Below are 17,611 nucleotides of genomic sequence, written 5' to 3'. Positions count from 1 at the left end.
GCAACCACCTCTCTCCTGGCCCCAACCAGCCCCTCCACCAGACCAGACTTGCTCCCAGTCAGCTGTCACTCTGGAAACCATCTGATAAACCTCCCAGCCCTCCACAGACAGCATCAGATGAATGACACACAAGGCAGCTCTGAGAAGTTGGCAGCAGGGGCTGCTACTTCACTCACCCTGGAGACAGCTCTACTCTACAGTCTCTCCGAAGACACCACTTCTACATACAATCATTCACACCGAGGCGGGCTGACATCCCTGGGCCTACATTCTCATCCTGAAGTGTGCTAAATTTGGGGGTAGGGGTGTCTATCCTGATTTAAACAAAGGACAAATGCCTTGAGACCAAAGATGACGCTGCAGTAGTGGAACCTGAGGCACAGTGAGGAGCGGAAAGTGATAAGGAGGAGGGGGACTTCTCTACTAAAGCAAGCGCTTTAGGTTTATCTTTGAATTCTATAATGAAATTCAGCAATGACATAAAATCCTCGAATGTTCAAGCTGGAGAGGACCTCAGAGGTCACCTTTCCCAACTCCTTTACAAATCAGGACTGTGAGACTCCGAGAGGCAACACTTGACTCCTCCAAGGTCTGGGTCTCCTCCAAGTGTGGCTCTAGAACTCGGGTCTGGTCATATCCAGGCTAGGGAGAGAGTGAGACCCTGGATGTCAGCCTAGATACGTGTGTGTTTGTGTGCGTGCGTGCGTGTGTGTTTGTGTGCACGTGTGTGCGTGCGTGCGTGTGTGCGTGCGTGCGTGTGTGCGTGCGTGCGCGTGTGTGTGTGCGTGCGCGTGTGTGTATGTGTGTGCTTGTGCGCATGTGTTTCGGGGGGTGGGAGGGGGAGGTCTTAGCAGACAAGTAAATGGGGCTTTTCCTGGTCCTGCCCACTTCCCAGGTGGGCTAGATGCACACAGCTAGACTAAGAAACAGAGTCTAACCACCTGGCTCCTTGCCCGGTGACCTCAAGACCCTCACTGAGTCCTGCGACGTGGGTCACCCTGGCAACCAGCACCCAAGGATAAAGCAAACCCTGTTTCCTCCACTCTCCTGAAATTGTTCTTGTCATCCTTCCAGACTATTCCTATCCTTCCTCAGTTTTGCCTTTCCTGGACCCTGATGGACAGCTACTTCCTCTCCTCTCCCCTGAGCGCTCTCTGGCCTGTAGTGTGCAGCTGTGTGACTTGTAGGACCCCATTACATACTCTGTACATGCTCGGTTGCAAAATCATGGGTGTATCTGTCTCTCACACGGGCTGTGCATGCCTCCACGGCAGGGTTCCCCACCCTACCACAGGCCAGCCTAGCACCTGAGTCAGAGTAGTGGCCTGGCAAGCTGGATGGATGAAGGACGACCAAAAAGAATGGCCAGATGGGTGAGTGAAGCCTCTGTCTGGGTGGCGCACGGTCAAGCTCGGGGACAGCCCCTTGCACTTCCTCTCAGCTGTGGCATGTAGTAGTTAAGTGCATGGGCTCTGCAGTTAGACAAGCTGGGTTTGCTCACCTCGTGCCTCAGTTTCCCTATCTGTAAAGCGGGGTGGGGGGAGTAAAAATAGTTCAGAGCTGCTGTGGAGATTCGATATGTGGAGCACCTGGGGCCTCATCAGCCTTGTCAGAGAGGTCAGCTGTCCTCAGCCTAGTGCTGAGCGGAGCCGTCACTCTCCCAGTGGATGCTCAGGCACACTTGGTGTCAAGCACAGCACAAGCAACCTCCACCCTCCCAGGTCCAAGGAAGAAGCCCGCCTCAACACACTTCCAGGGCTCCCTTCTGAGTCCCTTCCCCAACTCAGCCCCTCTTCAGCCTCCCTTCCATTCCCCACTCTCAGCCTCGAGGGCCTTCTGCCTCTCACCTAGGTCTCTGCACCCTACACTCTCTCTAATCCCACACCTCGTCCACATGTGCCTCCATCCATCCCTCTTCCTAACTGCCTGTCCAGACAGAAGCCTCAGGGCCTGCTAAACTTCCTCTCTTGGCTTTGGACAGGTGGCTTCTCCCCATGAACAATGGGCCTCGCACTTCTGGGGCTCACCCCTGCCCTCGGGTATAAAATGGCAGTTCCTCGGCTCTGTTCCCAGAGTCTGGCTGTGCAGGTCTGAAGCAGGGCTCCAGAAGCTATGTTTACACAAGTGCCCCCTAGATATCCCACTGTTATGTCTCTGATGGCAGCCGTCCAAATACCACGTTGAGACACTGTCTCTTAGGGCCTCAGTTTCTCCCGCTGCAAAGTCACAGACAACACCACACACATGTGCAGCACCAGAAGGTTCTTCGAGGTACAGCGCCTTCCCCCACTGATCCTCACCCTGATCCACTGAGGACTTCCAGGCCCAGGGGCAGCGAGTCACTTGCCCACAGGCACACAGCCAAAAGCCTGGGGGAGGAAACCGGGTCTTCCGCCCTGAGGAAGGGCCCGAGACACCAGGGCACAGACAAGACCAGACCACAAGTACTTTTTCTCCACTTTCTGTCTTTGGAGAGCACAAAGAGAAATTTTTTTTAACCGGAAAAACGTATTTTTTTTTTTAAAGAGCATACAACCCTTCCGCTGTCTGCACAGCAGCCTGGAGCCTGGCTCCTTTTGTCCCTTAAATCAAGGCCAAGGAAGCAGAGCCAAGAGCCCCTCTCCTCCCCGCTTACCCTTGAGGAACCATTTCCAATGCACTGGCAGTGAGAAAACGGTCATTCACCGGACTGTGAGGTCAGAAGTCTCCAAGGCCACAGCAAGGACAGAAAGCACTGGAAGGGCAAAATGAGAGCCCCTGGCAGGTGCTAAAAGAGGGGCCACAGGGTAACACCTCCCATCTGGGGGGACTTAAGAAAGAAGCTGGGCACATATAGTCTTAGCTACTTGGGAGGCCAAGGAGGGAGGATCACTTGAGCTCAGGAGTTCGAGACTAGCCTGGGCAACACAGTGAGATCTCATCTCTAAAACAACAACAAACCAAAAAAAAAAAAAAAGAAAGAAAGAAAGGTATGGGTAGAGGCTGGGGTGTACCAGTCTGAGAGGGAGATACAACCCTGCCCTCAGGGAGCCCAGTCTGACCAGGAGACATAGCCTCTGCCTCATGGAATCCTCAGCCAGAGAGGAGACATGTTTGCTCTTGAACTGAGATGCTGGGTGAACTGACCATCCCTGGTTGTCTCTAAACAAAGCCCATTAGTACTGCATCAATGCACTGAGCAAAGGCTTTGGCTGCAGCATAGAAAGAAACATTTTCCTGCAGCAGGACCCCTAACGGAGGTCATGGGTCCCCAATATGCAAAGTATGGCATATTGGTATATACGGATACCATACATATGGATACGTTGTTCTGGAGAGCTTTCATTAGATACCCAAAGACATTCATGAGTCCAAAAAGGTCAAGAAAAGATGGTTTATCTTCCTCCCAACAACTCACCCTAAGCATCCCTCCAACCTTGGGTGAAAAGTGGGGGCATTGAGAGCATAGACCTCAAGCTTCCTCTCTGGATGCAACACCCAACTCTGTCCCTTACTTGCCATATGGCCTCTGGCATGTCACTTAGCTTCTCTGTGCATCAGTATTCCTATGTGTAAAGAAGGGGTAATAACAGTCCCACCCTCCCAGGAGTTTTCTGAGATTAAACTCACATAGTAAGTTGCAATGCAATGCCTGGCATGCAATAAGTGCTCAATAAAGGCCTGTGGAGAATGAAGATGGCACCTAAGAATGCTCCATATTCTCCCCTCTCCACTCCCTAAAGCTTGGCTTTAGCAGGACCCAAGCCCTACTACCCTTGCCCACCACTGCCCACTGATTGTACAGCTTTCCTTGAGCAGAGAGTGGGGACAGGAGAGCCAAGGTCAGGTAGAAACAGGAATCCTGGCTGGGCCTGGTGGCTCACACCTATAATCCCAACACTTTGGGAGGCTGAGGCAGGAGGATCGCTTGAGGCCAGGAGTTTGAGACCAACGTGGGCAATATAGGGAGACCCTGTCTCTACAAAAAATAAACAAAATTAGCCGGGTGTGGTGGTGTGCATCTGTAGTCCCAGCTACTCAAAAGGCTGGGGTGGGAGGATCTCTTGAGCCCAGGAGGTCAAGGCTGCAGAGAGCCGTGATCACACCACTGCACTCCAGCCTGGGTGACAGAGCAAGACCCTGTATCAAAAAAAACAAAAACAAAAACAAAAAAACATAAATAAAAGAAACAGAAGGCTGGGCACGGTGGCTCACACTTGTAATCCCAGCACTTTGGGAGGCTGAGGCAGGTGGATCACCTGAGGTCAGGAGTTCAAAACCAGCCTGACCAATATGGTGAAACCCATTCTCTCCTAAAAATACAAAAATTATCCAGGCATGGTAGTGGACACCTGTAGTCCCAGCTATTTGGGAGGTTGAGGCAGGAGAATCGCTTGAACCCGGGAAGCAGAGGTTGCAGTGAGCCGAGATCGCACCACTACATTCCAGCCTGGGCGACAGAGTGAGGCTCCGTCTCAGAAAAAAAAGTTGAGAAAGTTGAGTGTAGGAATTGCAAAAACAAAAAAACAAAACTACAACAGGAATCCTAATGGTCCCACAGAGGCCCCTGAGGTACTGACCAGCATCACCCCATTTCTGCATAGAGCAATTCACCATAAACATCTGGCAAACGGGGTGGGAGAGAGATGACACCCATCAAGTATATAATCTGTGCCAAGTCCTTTGTTATGTACCTAGCCTGTGACCCTCTATTTACATTCCATATCAACACCAGAAAGTAGACTTTGCTCCCATTCTATAGGCTGAGTGATGTGCCTGGTGTCACCGGCTTGTCAAAAGGCATGCAGAAATTTGAACTCTGAACTCTGAAACTCAAGCTCATTTAAAGGTGCCCTGGGGAGTGCTTGCACTACCAAAGCCAAGGTCTCCCAAAGCCCCACCTGGGCCAGCAATGGCTCTTATCCTCACTGTCCTGCTTCCCATCCTCAGCCTCTCAGAGCTGCTCCCAAACAAATGACTGAAGAGGAGAATTGGAGGGTTTCCCATCTCCTCCTGCCTGGCTCCCAGACCTAAAAGGCAGAAGTAATCCGAGGAAAGCAGGGCGGGAGCTGGGAGGAGAGAGGCCTTGGCACGTAGCCCCTGGCATTTACCCATCTCCCCTTTCAGATCCCGTTCTCACCCGCGTGCTCTGTTTCGCTGCCAAGCAACCTCACCGAGGTCTAAAAAGCAATTTTCACATGGCTTAAAGAGCTCTCCTTCCTGGGGCAATTTGCTTTTTTATTGTTATTAATTATTGTAATAATTGTCCCTCTCACACTACATGGCCAAGGGAAGAGAGCAGGAGCTCTGGCCTCAGATGCATCTGAACCGGAGTCTCCATATGGCCACATGTGGCCCTGACAAGCTACTTCATCTCAGTTTCCTCATCTGGGCATGGGGTCACATACCAGCCTGTGGAGTTGCTGTAAAGTCAACAGCTTCAAACAGAAACGTAGGAAACACACTCAATTCCTCTCTTTCCCTTATTCCCCCTCCTGTCCCATCATCAAGTCTTAAATGTTTCTACTTCAAAATATACCCCAAATCTGGGCCGGGCGCAGTGGCTCAAGCCTGTAATCCCAGCACTTTGGGAGGCCGAGACGGGCGGATCACGAGGTCAGGAGATGGAAACCATCCTGGCTAACACAGTGAAACCCCGTCTCTACTAAAAAAATACAAAAAACTAGCCAGACGAGGTGGCAGGCGCCTGTAGTCCCAGCTACTCGGGAGGCTGAGGCAGGAGAATGGCGTGAACCCGGGAGGCGGAGTTTGCAGTGAGCCGAGATCCGGCCACTGCACTACAGCCTGGGCGACAGAGCGAGACTCCGCCTCAAAAAAAAAAAAAGAAAACAAAACAAAAAACAAAATATACCCCAAATCTGTTCACTCCTCCCCATGCCACCATCAGTATCATCTCTCACTTGGAGGCCTCAGTAGTCTTCTGCCTAGCAACGCACTTCCATGCCTGCCTCTCTCTACCCTTCGCCAGTCCCTTCTCTTCATGATGACCAGAATTCTATTTATTTATTTATTTATTTATTTATTTATTTATTTATTTTGAGATGGAATCTCACTCTGTCGCCCAGGCTGGAGTGCAGTGGTGCAATCTCAGCTCACTGCAACCTCTGCCTCCCGGGTTCAAGCTATTCTCCTGCCTCGGCCTCCAGAGTAGCTGGGATTATAGGCGCATGCCACCACATCCGGCTAATTTTTGTATTTTTTGTAGAGATGGGATCTCACCATGTTGGCCAGGCTGGTCTCGAACTCCTGATCTCAAGTGATCTGCCCACCTTGGCCTCCCAAAGTGCCAGGATTACAGGCTAGAGCCACCACACCCGGACTCTTTTTATTTTTTATTTTGAGACAGAGTCTTGCTCTGTTACCCAGGCTGGAGTGCAGTGGTGCAATCTCAGCTCATTGCAACCTCCGCCTCTCAGGTTCAAGCGATTCTCCTGCCTCAGCCTCTCAAGTAGCTGGGATTACAGGCACCCGCCACCACGCCTGGCTAATTTTTGTATTTTTAGTAGAAACGGGGTTTCACCATGTTGGCCAGGGAGGGGTGACAGAGCAAGACTCCATCTCAAAAAAAAAAAAAAAAAAAAAGCTTCTCAATAGCAAATGAAGATCAATATCAATTATCAAATAAATGAATGTGTCAGTAGTGTTCAGTTATTGGTGCCTATTACCACAATTATGCTGATTTAGCATATTGCAGTTTATATAGAATGTCACAGACTTAATCTCTTTAGTCTTGAGAACAATGAAGACAGAGGATGTGGACAGGACCAGTATTTTTCACCAGTTTACAAATGGAGAAACTGAGGTTGGAGAACTTAAACCATCTGGCCAGGATCCCAGAGAAGATAAGCCAGTAGTGGCACAGACTTTCAGTGTCCTGGTCAGGATTCTTGCATACCCTAAGGTATAAAGCTGTCCTGTTGCTACTGTGAGGTCTGTGTGAGGCCAGCAGAAGAGACCTTAGGGAACCTTGCAATGTTTTGAAATCACACTAAGCCTTTTTATTCTTGGCTGGCAAACTGGCAGAAAGAGAGGCAGTCATGGGTCCAGCCAAGCGGTGCTTGGAGAATCAGTCACCTAACACTGTCCACCGTCCATTGACTATAGGAAACCCTGAGGAGCAGGCCTCAGAGATGCAAATTCTAGGTTCTTGGAAAGCCTCCTGGTTTCCAAATGGCCCCGAAGATGCCATGGTTGCCCATCCGGCAAACATTGCCCCTCTCTTCCTGCTGACAGAATGCACATTGTTTAGATCTGATGACGACTCCCTGAAATCCAGGAAGATGGCCCCTGTCCCTAGTCTAGGAGTGCACATGAGACCCAGCTTTGGCCCCTGAAATAGAAAGGAAACTTTGCTGAGAGATTTTGGAAAGGATTGTACTTTCCCGGTAAAAAGAACTTTTTAGAGAAAGGACTCTGGCCTCGTGCCTAGCTTCCTATCTTTGGATGCAGTTGTGATGCCTGAAGCAGACGCAGCCATTTTGTAACAATGAGGCCTACTGCTAAGGTGATAGCAAAACAGAAAGACAACAGGGTCCTTGATGATAAAGTGAGCTGACAAAGTAGCCCTGATATAACCTACCTCCAGACTCACTGTGATCTGAGAAAAATAAATGCCTTTCAGGTTTAAGCCACCATTAGTCAGATTTTCTGTTACCTACATCTGAATCATTCCTACCCAAGCCTGACTCCTCTTTGCCCCAGAGTTTTCCAGCCTAATTCCCCAGCCTCCTCCCTACCCTTTCTTCCCAAGAGTAGAACATCTCCAGTGATCACCTTGAGTCTGAACAGGGTGAACTGTGAGCTGGGAGAGGAGGGATGGTAAGCTATTACTCTGTGGTCTGGATGGCACTGAAGGCTGACTTCCATCCTGTGACTCTCTCTGGTTTGCTGCTCAGAACCAGGGGCATCTGTTAGCAAGGAAGGCCTCTCCCATCCCCGGGGAGAGAGTGCCTACCTTTTGGTCACACCTACCACAGTTGGTACTCAGGCCTCCACCACCATCCTCCTGGAGAACCCAACCTCCAATCTCAAGAAGCCCTCAAGGCCTTGAAGTCTGAGGGAATAGGATTTGGATCCCTCTCTCCAAAATGTACTCACTGCGTAACCTTGGGCAGGTCTCTTAACCTCTCTGAACCTCAAATTCCTAATCAACAAAAAGAGAAAATACTACTATCTATCTATCCTAGTTTAAAAGACATAGCAATTGTGATTGCCAGAAATATAAGATGGCCTCCAAGATTCCAGTCTCCTGGCACACACGTCTGTATAATCTCCTCACCTTGAGAGGTGGCGGGACCTGGGAGTATGATAGGTTAGTCACTCAGGCGATTGGGTTATGCTGTATAACAAAGGTGATCAGATATTCACTCTTGTGATTACAGTTACTTTACATAAGACTCTGTCATAGCAGTTTAGGGAGAGATTCTCCTGCTGGCCTTGAAGAAGTGAGCTGCCATACTGTGAGGGGGCCATGTGGCAAGGGCCTAGGGGCAGCCTCTAGGAGCCAAGAGTCACTCTGGTCCAATAACCAGAAAGAAAACAGAACTTTAATCTCTCTGCTGCAAGAAATTGAATTCTGACACCCACTAGTGAGCTTGGAAGAGGACTCAGAGCCTTGGATAAGACCACAGCCCTGCCAATGCCTTGATTCCAGCCTAGTGAGACCCTGAGCAGAAAAGCCACTTTATGTCATGCCTGGACTTCTGACCTACACAAACTAGGAAATGAGAAATGGCTGTAGTTCGAAGCCACTAGGTTTGTGGTAATTTGTCACGTAGCAATTGAGAACTAATATAATAATCTTAGTTTGAATTATGTAAAAGTATTATGTGAGGCCAGGTGCAGTGGCTCACACCTAATCTCAGCACTTGAGAGGCACAGGCTGGAGGACTGCTTCAGATCAGGAGTTTGAGATCAGCCAATCAGCCTGGGCAACTGAGTATGACCTCACCTCTACAAAAAAATTAAAAAATAAAAATAAATTTTTAAATTAAAAATTAGCTAGGTGTGGTGGTGTGTGTGCCTGTAGTCCTGGCAACTCAGGAGGCTAAGGCAGGAGGATCACTTGAGCCCAGGAGTTGGAGACTGCATTGAGCTATGACTCTACCACTACCACTGCATTCCAGCTTGGGCAACAGAGACTATCTCAAAAAAAAAAAAAAAAAAAAGAAGGAAGGAAGGAAAGAAAAAAAAAGAAAAACAAATGGTGTTATTTATTTGAATAGGTTAAAAACAGATCGACTGGGTGTGGTGGCTCATGCCTGTAATCCCAGCACTTTGGAAGGCCGAGGCGGGCGGATTAACCTGAGGTCAGCAGTTTGAGATCAACCTGACCAAAGTGGTGAAACTCTGTCTCCAGTAAAAATACAAAAATCAGCTGGGCATGATGGTGCATACCTATAATCCCAGCTACTCAAGAGGCTGAGGCAGGAGAATCGCTTGAACCCAGTAGGCAGAGGTTGCAGTGAGCAGAGATTGGGCCACTGTACTCTAGCCTGGGTGACAGAACAAGACTCCATCTCAAAAAAAATAAAATAAAATAAAAAAGTTGAGTGTAGAAATTGCATACAGTTCAGCCTAATACAATGTAAAGTGCCTAGCATGCAGTAGGCACTCAGTAAATGCCGCTGTTATTATTCCCCTAGCTCCACTGACCTGAGTACCTTGGTGTATTCAGTGGCTAAGTGGACTTCTTTTCCTAGCACTGGCTTTGACAGCTGCCGCACTCCCCCAGGCTCCTCCCTCCCCCAAACCACCCTCTCCCTGCCTGTCAGAAGAAAGCGCTCAGAGCTATTCACACCCCTCCTAAGAGGCCCAGGGCACAGCTCCTGAGCCGGGCTGTCTCTCGGGCTCCAGGGCAGCAAAACGCCAACCCGAACAGAGAGCAGAAAACAATATCTCTGGGGCAGAACAACAGCTGCCCACCAGCCCCATACCAGCTGGTGGGGAGAGGGCAGCCAGCAGGGCTAAGCAATCGGCTGCTTTCAGCTTGCCCCGCCCCATCTTCCTTGGGTCTTGGGAACCCACGATGTGGAACTGTGCATCGCTTCTCCAGCAGGACCCTGCGCAAGTGCAAAGGTTTCTTGTTATGTAAAAAATGCAAATCATTCTTTCTAACCAACATGCTGGGCCAGATTCCTGCAGGGAGACCTGAAAAATAGTGGGGCCTTTGGATAATGGAACGTCAGACAGGTAAGTTTTGATTGACTCTGCAGGATGGCTCGCACAGTCCAGAAGGGTCTAGAACAGGCCGTCAGAGGAAGGAAGAGCTCTTGGCTCAAGGGAGGAGGGTCTTTAACGTCACATTTTTTACAATGTCTACTGGTATCTAGTTCCACAAACCATCTGCCCTACTCACTCCCAAAACAACCCCTAAGAATCTCTAGATGGGCAGGGCACAGTGGCTCACGCCTGTAATCCTAGCACTTTGGGAGGCTGAGGCGGGTGGATAACCTGAGGTCAAGAGTTCGAGTCCAGCCTGGCCAACATGGTGAAACCTTGTCTGTACTAAAAATACAAAAATTAGCCCTGTGTGGAGGCAGGCACCTGTAATTCCAGTTACTCAGGAGACTGAGGTAGGAGAATCGCTTGAACCCAGAAGGTGAGGTTGCAGTGAGCTGAGATAGCGCCTTTGTGCTCTAGCACTCTAGCCTGGGAAACAGAGCAAAAACTTCGTCTCAAAAAAAAAAAAAAAAAAAAATCTCTAGATTGATCAGATTTCCAGGACACACACAGACCCTGGGAGCCAGCTATAAAGGCAAATTTTTATTAACTTCCAGGTGTCAAATAAGCAACAACATCAATCGCCATTCATGGATTAATTCATTTAAGCCTCGTAACTGATAAGGATCATTACACTTCCTTTACAGATGAGGAAACTGAGGCATAGACAGCTTAAGTAGCTTACCCAAGGTCATAGGAAGACAGCTGGGATTTGAAACCAAGGAGACAGATTCCAGGGCTCACATTCATAACCATTGTGCCAAATAACCAAAGGCTTTCTAATCTTGGGGCCTGAATTTACTATAGTCAGTAAAAATAATTGTTTGGGAGTATCGTGTACTCTACCTGAATCAGGGGCCTGAAACTGTCCATCCCACAGTGTCATTTGCCTTCAGTGAAGACTTGGGCCCATGGTGGCCCTGTGCTCTGACTCAGATGTGACCCTGTGCCAGGCAACTTTGCTTAGCTAGCTGAGCCCTAGGATGGGCACAGCAGGTGCTAGATCCTCCCCTAGGCACAGAGCAGAAGGCTCCTGGGGCTGCAGGAAGTGGTAGGCCCCTTCATGAGGAGGAAGGCAAGTGGAAACAAGTGTTCCTGGGAGCCAGAGGTGGCAACTCATAATCTTCCCTGAAACATTGGCCCCTCTACCCCAGCTGCCTATCCTGAAACCCTCTGGAGTTCTCACCCTGCCAGCCCCTCTGCCTGCCCTACTGTTCTGTGCCCACCAGCAGGTGTCACTTAGATGCTCAAGGCAGAGCATCCCAGAACATCCTCTCCTGGGGCCCTGATAGCACTAACCACAGGGTGCAGGGGGGAGGTACTTGACTCTTTAACTGGTGACCGTGGAGTGAAGAATATGCTGGAGAAAGCCACTCTCTGCATCTCTTCCTCCTCCCTGTGCTCCTCTCCTCCTCCTTTTCCTCCTCCTCTCTCTCTGTTCTGGAACCTGAATAGTTGGGCCAGGCTGAGGCAAAGAGATGCATCTACAATTTCAAGGCCACCCAGACTGTTTTCTCACCTCCCCTCTGTTCTAAGTGACTGCTCCCTCTTCATCCCTCCCCACCAAAACCCATTTCCCCCCACCTCTGGTTTTCTGGAGAATATGAGTAGGACCCAGGTCAGGGTCTTCCTCAGCTCATGGATCATGTCCCCCGAAAGGGAACTGACCCAGAGTCAGCCCCAGAACCACATCCCCCAGGAAGGCCTCTTATGCAAGAGGTTTGAGTCCTTTGGACATCTTTACTTCCAGAAAGCAGACAGGAGGGGCCAGGTGCTACCGCCTTCTGGTGATCATTGTAGCTCCTTACTGAGCACCTACTGTGTGCCAAGCAAGTGCAAAGTAGCTTGCTAGGTGCTTCATGCTCCTCTACTCCTGCAAGTTAATTCCAACAGTATTTGGCACAGCGCCAGGCATTGCTCTAAGCACACAAGCTACCTTGGTGAACAAGGCTTCTCCATGAGTACATGCTGCTTATTGTTTGTACCTGACAAGTGGGGGAAACTGAGGCTTAAAGTTTGCCCCAAGTGGTGAAGCAGAGATTCTGTTTCAAGGTGTCTGACTCCAAAGCCACAATGTCTGCCCTCCATCTCCTTTCCTCTCCACTGGAGTAGAGGGTGCATGGGTCTGACTCAGGGTGGGAATCCCTGCCCTCAAATGCTTACATAGTTGCTTTGAGAGGGGAGGGATGACGTCTGCACACCTGAGATGTCTCAAGAGGTTTCATCCTCAGTATGTGAGTGACCCTGTGGCCCAGGTTGAGTACCTAGGGCCCAGGGGACCCAGAAGACAGTGATTTGAGCTGTGTACCTCATGGTTGAGAGGATGCCTGGAAGTGAGGAGCATGAAGCCAGGCTTTTCGGGGGGAGGGGGTCATGAACTTGCAGAGATAAAGGAGGAGTGAAATCTGGATGGGGAATGGGCTGTTCAGAGGCTTGGAGGTGGGAAGGATCCCAAGACAACTGAAGACGACAGGCATGATTGAAGGCTGGGAGGGAGCCCCAGGCACAGGGATGTGCGTGCAGAATAAGGGAGGGGAGGCCGTGCTGCTTTTGACGGCTGAGGAAGTGAGACTGGAGCTAATGGGCCATCAAGAATCTCCCAGCAGAGTAATGACAAGATGCAAATGGCGTTGGGAGATGATCCTGAAGGCATGGTGTACGGGACCTGGGAGTTATTACAGGAGCTCCCAGAGGGCCTGGCTTAGGGGGGCAGCTACGTTCAACCAGATCAGCCTTCACTCCCACTTACCTCCAAGTCTTCAAGAGAAAGTCACCCTGAGTCCTTCCCTCTTTCATGCCCCTGCCTAGCCTCTCTGGCTCTACCTACACCTCATCAATGCCACAACTTTGTAATACAGGCTGGGGGGCAACGAGGTTACCTCTCATGAAGGGTCTGACCGAGGGGCAGCCTGAAAGAGGATGAGATGGGTGATTTGGAACAAGGGCACAGCCAGGGCTCTAGAAAGGCTGCCAGTTATTTGGGGTAGGGGGCATGGCATCTGTGGGGGAACCTCAAAGTGGGTGATGCTTGCGTTGTAGCACATGATCCTAGGCCAGCCACAGAGAGACTGAACTAGGGAAAAATCCCCCTTCGCCACCCATACCCTCTTACTGCCTGGGGCAGCCTTCCCCCCAGCTAGGAGAACCCGGGGCAGACCCAGTTCTTAGACAGAGAAGTTACCCCCAAACCCTGTGTGACATGAGTGAAGATTTGGGCGTGGTAGCCCACAAAAATATTCCCCCTCCTCCTCTGTTGGACTCTACAATTTCACAATCAGTGTTCTACTCCTTTGGCTTAACATTTTTGACCCAAGTTATTTTTTTAATGGTGTCACTTTAAGTTGTTATCATTTATCCACACCTCAGTATGAATGAGTCAATCTGATCCTTTTCCAGGAGTCGATTTCGTTGTTGATGGAGACGAAGGAAGGCTTTAAAATCCTAGAGTCTAGGACAGTGGGGTGGGGGAGAACGGTGAGGGGAGATCGGGATGATGGGGCAAAGGGGCAAAGAGAGAAGAGAGGAGGGCATAGAAGGGAGAGGCTGGAGAAGCCTGGGAGGGATGAGGGCATATTACTCACTTCGTGATTTGGGGATGAGGTGATCAGAGATAGCCTGAGCAGAGACCATAGTACAGCCTTTTACCAACTGCCTCTCCCCACTTGGGTGCCTGGACCCCCTCTTCCTGTGTCTTGGTAGCTCCTGGAAGCAACAGCCTGGAGCGCAAACTTTCTGGGATATGACCCCAGCCTGGCTTCCTATTCTGCGGTCGCCACCCGCAGCTGGACAGGGGCTCTTGGCAGATCGGCAGGGGGGCAGTCCTGGAGACCAGGACACTCTGGCAAGGGGGCGCGCGGAGGTTTAGGATCGAAGCGGCAGGGGCCTCGGGGCTCTGCGACCAGAGCCGGGGGCAAGGGGACCCGGCCAGCGGGAGGCTCACCTGCAGGACACGGTGATCTCCACCTTGGTGGCCGGGATGCTGCCCGCCAAGGAGTCGAACTCGCTCAGCGACGCCATGTCCTCAGGCTGCTCCATCGCCCACCGCACCCCCCACCCCAAATTAGTCAATCCCTGCGCGATTCACGCCTCCTCCGGAGCGACTGGAGCCCTGGGCTCTCCCCCAACTCCAGAGCCAGGGCTGGGCGGCAAGGGGAGGAGAGAGGAGCGCGAAGAGGGGGCGTGGGAAGTGAGAGAGGGAAGAGGGCGGAGGGAGCGGGGGCCGCGGATCGAGGTGGGGGCTCGGGTGACGCCGCGAGAAGGCTAGGTGCCCAGCGGGGAAGGGCAAGGAGCCCAGGGAGCGGGGCCACAGCGGGGAAGGCGGAGAGGGGCGCGGGCAGAGGGTCGCGGGGAGAGGGCACCGGGAGGGACGCGCGGAGTCGTGGAGAGGGGCACCAGGAGAGGGACGCGCGTCTGTGGGCAGGGGTAGAGGGGATGCAGGAGACAGGGAGAGGGGCGTCAGGGGCGGGAGGCGCTGGATGGGGCGCTGGCAGCGGGGGTGGCGGGGCGCCGGCAGCGCGGAGCCCGGAGCGTCCGGGCTGCGCCGCCTCTCCCTGGGTCTCGGCGCCGGCGGCGACGGGGCTGGGACGCGGCTGCGAGCGCCACCTCCTCGGCTCGGGCTTCGGCTTCTGGGCGCCCGGGCTGCGGGAAAATCAAATCTGCCCAAAGCCGCAGCCTCCCGCCACCCGGGAGCGCCAGAGGGGGCGCCCGCAGGGGCCGGGGCGGGGCCGCGGGCGGGGTCTGCGCGCAGGGTAAGTGTGAGCGTGTGTGTGTGCGCGTGTGTGTGTGTGTGCGCGCGTGTGTGTGTGTGTGCGCGCGTGGCGGGCCGGGGGACGCGGTCCAGATGCTGGGGACATGGTGACAGCAAGAAGTGGTCCTGGTTGCGCGCGCCTTCATGTGCTCCCGCCCCCACTCACCACCCCTATCTCCCATCAGGGGACTCCATCCTGGGGGAGGGAGAGGGTTATGGGAACCAAGGGGTGCCTTTTTGAGAAAGGTCTATGCAGGGCGGAGAGGGGACATAAGTGGGAGGGAGGTGTGCAAAAAAGATCGCTTCCCAGGGGCTTGGGGAGGAGGGTCTCTGCTAAGTGTGCGCCCTACTCGGGGGCAGGTCTCAGTCCAGAAACAGACCCTACATCTCCTTCTGGGGAGGTGTGTGGGGGCGACCCCAGTGCCAGGAGGGACTACCTCGGTTTTCCAGTGGCCCAGGTGGGGTCGGTGCATGGGCGCCTCCCCCATCCGTGGTTCCCGCCAGCCGCGGCCTCGCCAAGTCGGCTGCCGAAACCACGCGCCAGCGCCCTTCCACTCCCCCGCCCGTCGTGACCACACGACTGAGCCAGCCTCCAGGTCTAGAAGCTCCTGCCACCCAGTCTGGTGGCAACCAGACTGGGAGATCGGCCCGAGCTCCCTGGGCTTCTACGCAACCAGCACCGAGTAGGCGCGTGCTGTGTGCTTGGGGAGCCAGGGGAGAGTTGGGACACCTCTCCTGCAGTCCTCTTCCCAGCCAAGCCCCTCTCGATCCCCCTCCCTAGCCCAGCCTTGCCCTCCCGGGCTTGAGGTTGCAGCGCAGAGGCGTCTCCCTGAGTAAGGTTGCACACCTAGACTCGACTCTAGCCCATCCTCAGCCTCAGCCTAAGCTTTGCCGAGCTGGAGCGTCCACTTCCTCATTCACCGCCTGGCATATCGAAGCCGATGTGCCTCAGGCTGGCGCGGATGCCAAAAACCTGGTGCTGGGCTGGGCAGAGCTGCACCCTCTGGGCCTTGTCTGTGGCAGCGGGACTATAAGGGGCTCCTCCGGATTCTGTTTGAAGTCAATTCCCAGAACATCAGATACTGTCAGTCGAAGATAAATACAAGAACACATTCCTCTGCCTAGGACAATTTACCCATGGCTCAGAATCAGCTGGACTGGGTTCTGCCTCCTGGAACAGGCAGCAAGTGGCAGAGGCTGTAATTCCTCTGACAGCCTGGCACGGCTGGGTCAGGAGGCCCCACTCCACTATAATAATTCTGTCTTCCCTTCCTGAGGATGCAAAACTGAACTCGGAATCTCTATGTTCCCCATCTCCCACATACCTGGCATAAACAATGATCAAAGCATACTTGTGGAATATGTTCTCCATTCATTCCAGGAGTATTTACTGAGCATCTGCTGTGTGCCTGGCCCAGTGATAGGGCCTTTGGGAAACCTTGTTCATAACAATAATTAGCATCGTTTAATTTTCAAAGATCTGGGCCAGACACCATGCTTAATTTTTCTTTGAGATATTAGTCATATACCATAAAATTACCATTTTAAACTGTATAAATCTGTGGTTTATAGCATATTCACAGGGACTGCGCATGATTTTACATTCTCAAAATAATTTTATAAGTGAGATATTACTACTTTTAATGGGAAAAGCTGCAGTTACTTTGCACCAACCAAATATTATCTACATTTAATAAGTAAGGAAGCCAGTGCCCAGAGAGGCTAAGTAACTTACTCATCATCACCCAGCTGGGGACTGGCATAGTGAGAATGTGAAATAAGGCAGTTGAGACCAAAGCCTGACTCTGAGCAAGAGGCTTCACTCTCTCTTAGGATAGGGCTAGACAATGGAAAGTCATCCATGAAATGAGGCCTTGTTGGGAAAGACAACAATAGGGAGCCATTGCAAGTTGTTGAGCAAGTGAGTAGTAAGATGGAAATTCTACCCAGTAACCTTGCAAAGTGACAGCATTTGGAGTAGCAGCCCCAGGGTCTCTTTCTAGAAAAATGTAAACACTTGTCTGTGTCACTCCATTCCCTTTCAGTCATTGCACTTTCACTGCTGGCTATTTGGCAAAAAAAGAAAAGAAAAGAAAGAAAGAAAGAAAGAAAGAAAGAAAGAAAGAAAGAAAGAAAGAAAGAAAGAGAATGACACATGCTGTGTGCTTGGTGCAGTCCTAGGCTCAGAGAATAAAAAGGCAAAAAGGACACAGTATCTATCCCCAAAGAGTTCCCAGGCTACTGGGGGCCCCAGGACATGAAGAGGGAGAAACCACAGTGCAGCATGAGGAATGCTGTTGAGGTAGGTAGAAAGGGCTCTGGGAGGCCGGGCACAGTGGCTCATGCCTGTAATCCCAGTACTTTGGGAGGCTGAGGCGAATGGATCACTTGAGGTGAGGAGTTTGAGACCAGCCTGGCCAACATGCTGAAACCCCCGTTCTCTACCAAAAATACAAAAAAATTAGCCGAGTATGTGGCAGGTGCCTGTAATCCCAGCTACTTGGGAGGCTGAGGCAGGGGAATTGCTTGAACCTGGGAGGCAGAGGTTGCAGTGAGCCTAGATTGCATCACTGCACTCCAGTCTAGGCGACAGAGTGAGACTCCGTCTCAAAAAAAAAAAAAAAAAAAAAAAAAAAAAAAAAA

General features: G+C 51.7%; 1 protein-coding gene across 3 annotated transcripts in view; it reads right to left on the bottom strand.

Annotated features, from left to right (window-relative positions):
• Positions 1 to 14,882, bottom strand: part of CPNE5 (copine 5) — a 97,202-nt gene extending 82,320 nt beyond the window's left edge. Inside the window, exon 1 of one of the 3 annotated variants that reach the window (XM_023212670.2) lies at positions 14,162 to 14,882. In XM_023212670.2, coding sequence (XP_023068438.1) covers positions 14,162 to 14,256 — 95 coding nt within the window. In that variant the 5' untranslated portion in view covers positions 14,257 to 14,882. The remainder of the gene's footprint in view (positions 1 to 14,161) is intronic. The other 2 variants (XM_031935643.1, XM_023212673.1) reach the window with 2 other exon arrangements.
• Between the last annotated feature and the right edge of the window lie 2,729 nt (positions 14,883 to 17,611).

This window comes from Piliocolobus tephrosceles, chromosome 5 (assembly GCF_002776525.5).
Source record: "Piliocolobus tephrosceles isolate RC106 chromosome 5, ASM277652v3, whole genome shotgun sequence".
NCBI classification, from domain to species: domain Eukaryota; kingdom Metazoa; phylum Chordata; class Mammalia; order Primates; family Cercopithecidae; genus Piliocolobus; species Piliocolobus tephrosceles.
This window is presented reverse-complemented; position numbering and strand designations above follow the sequence as displayed.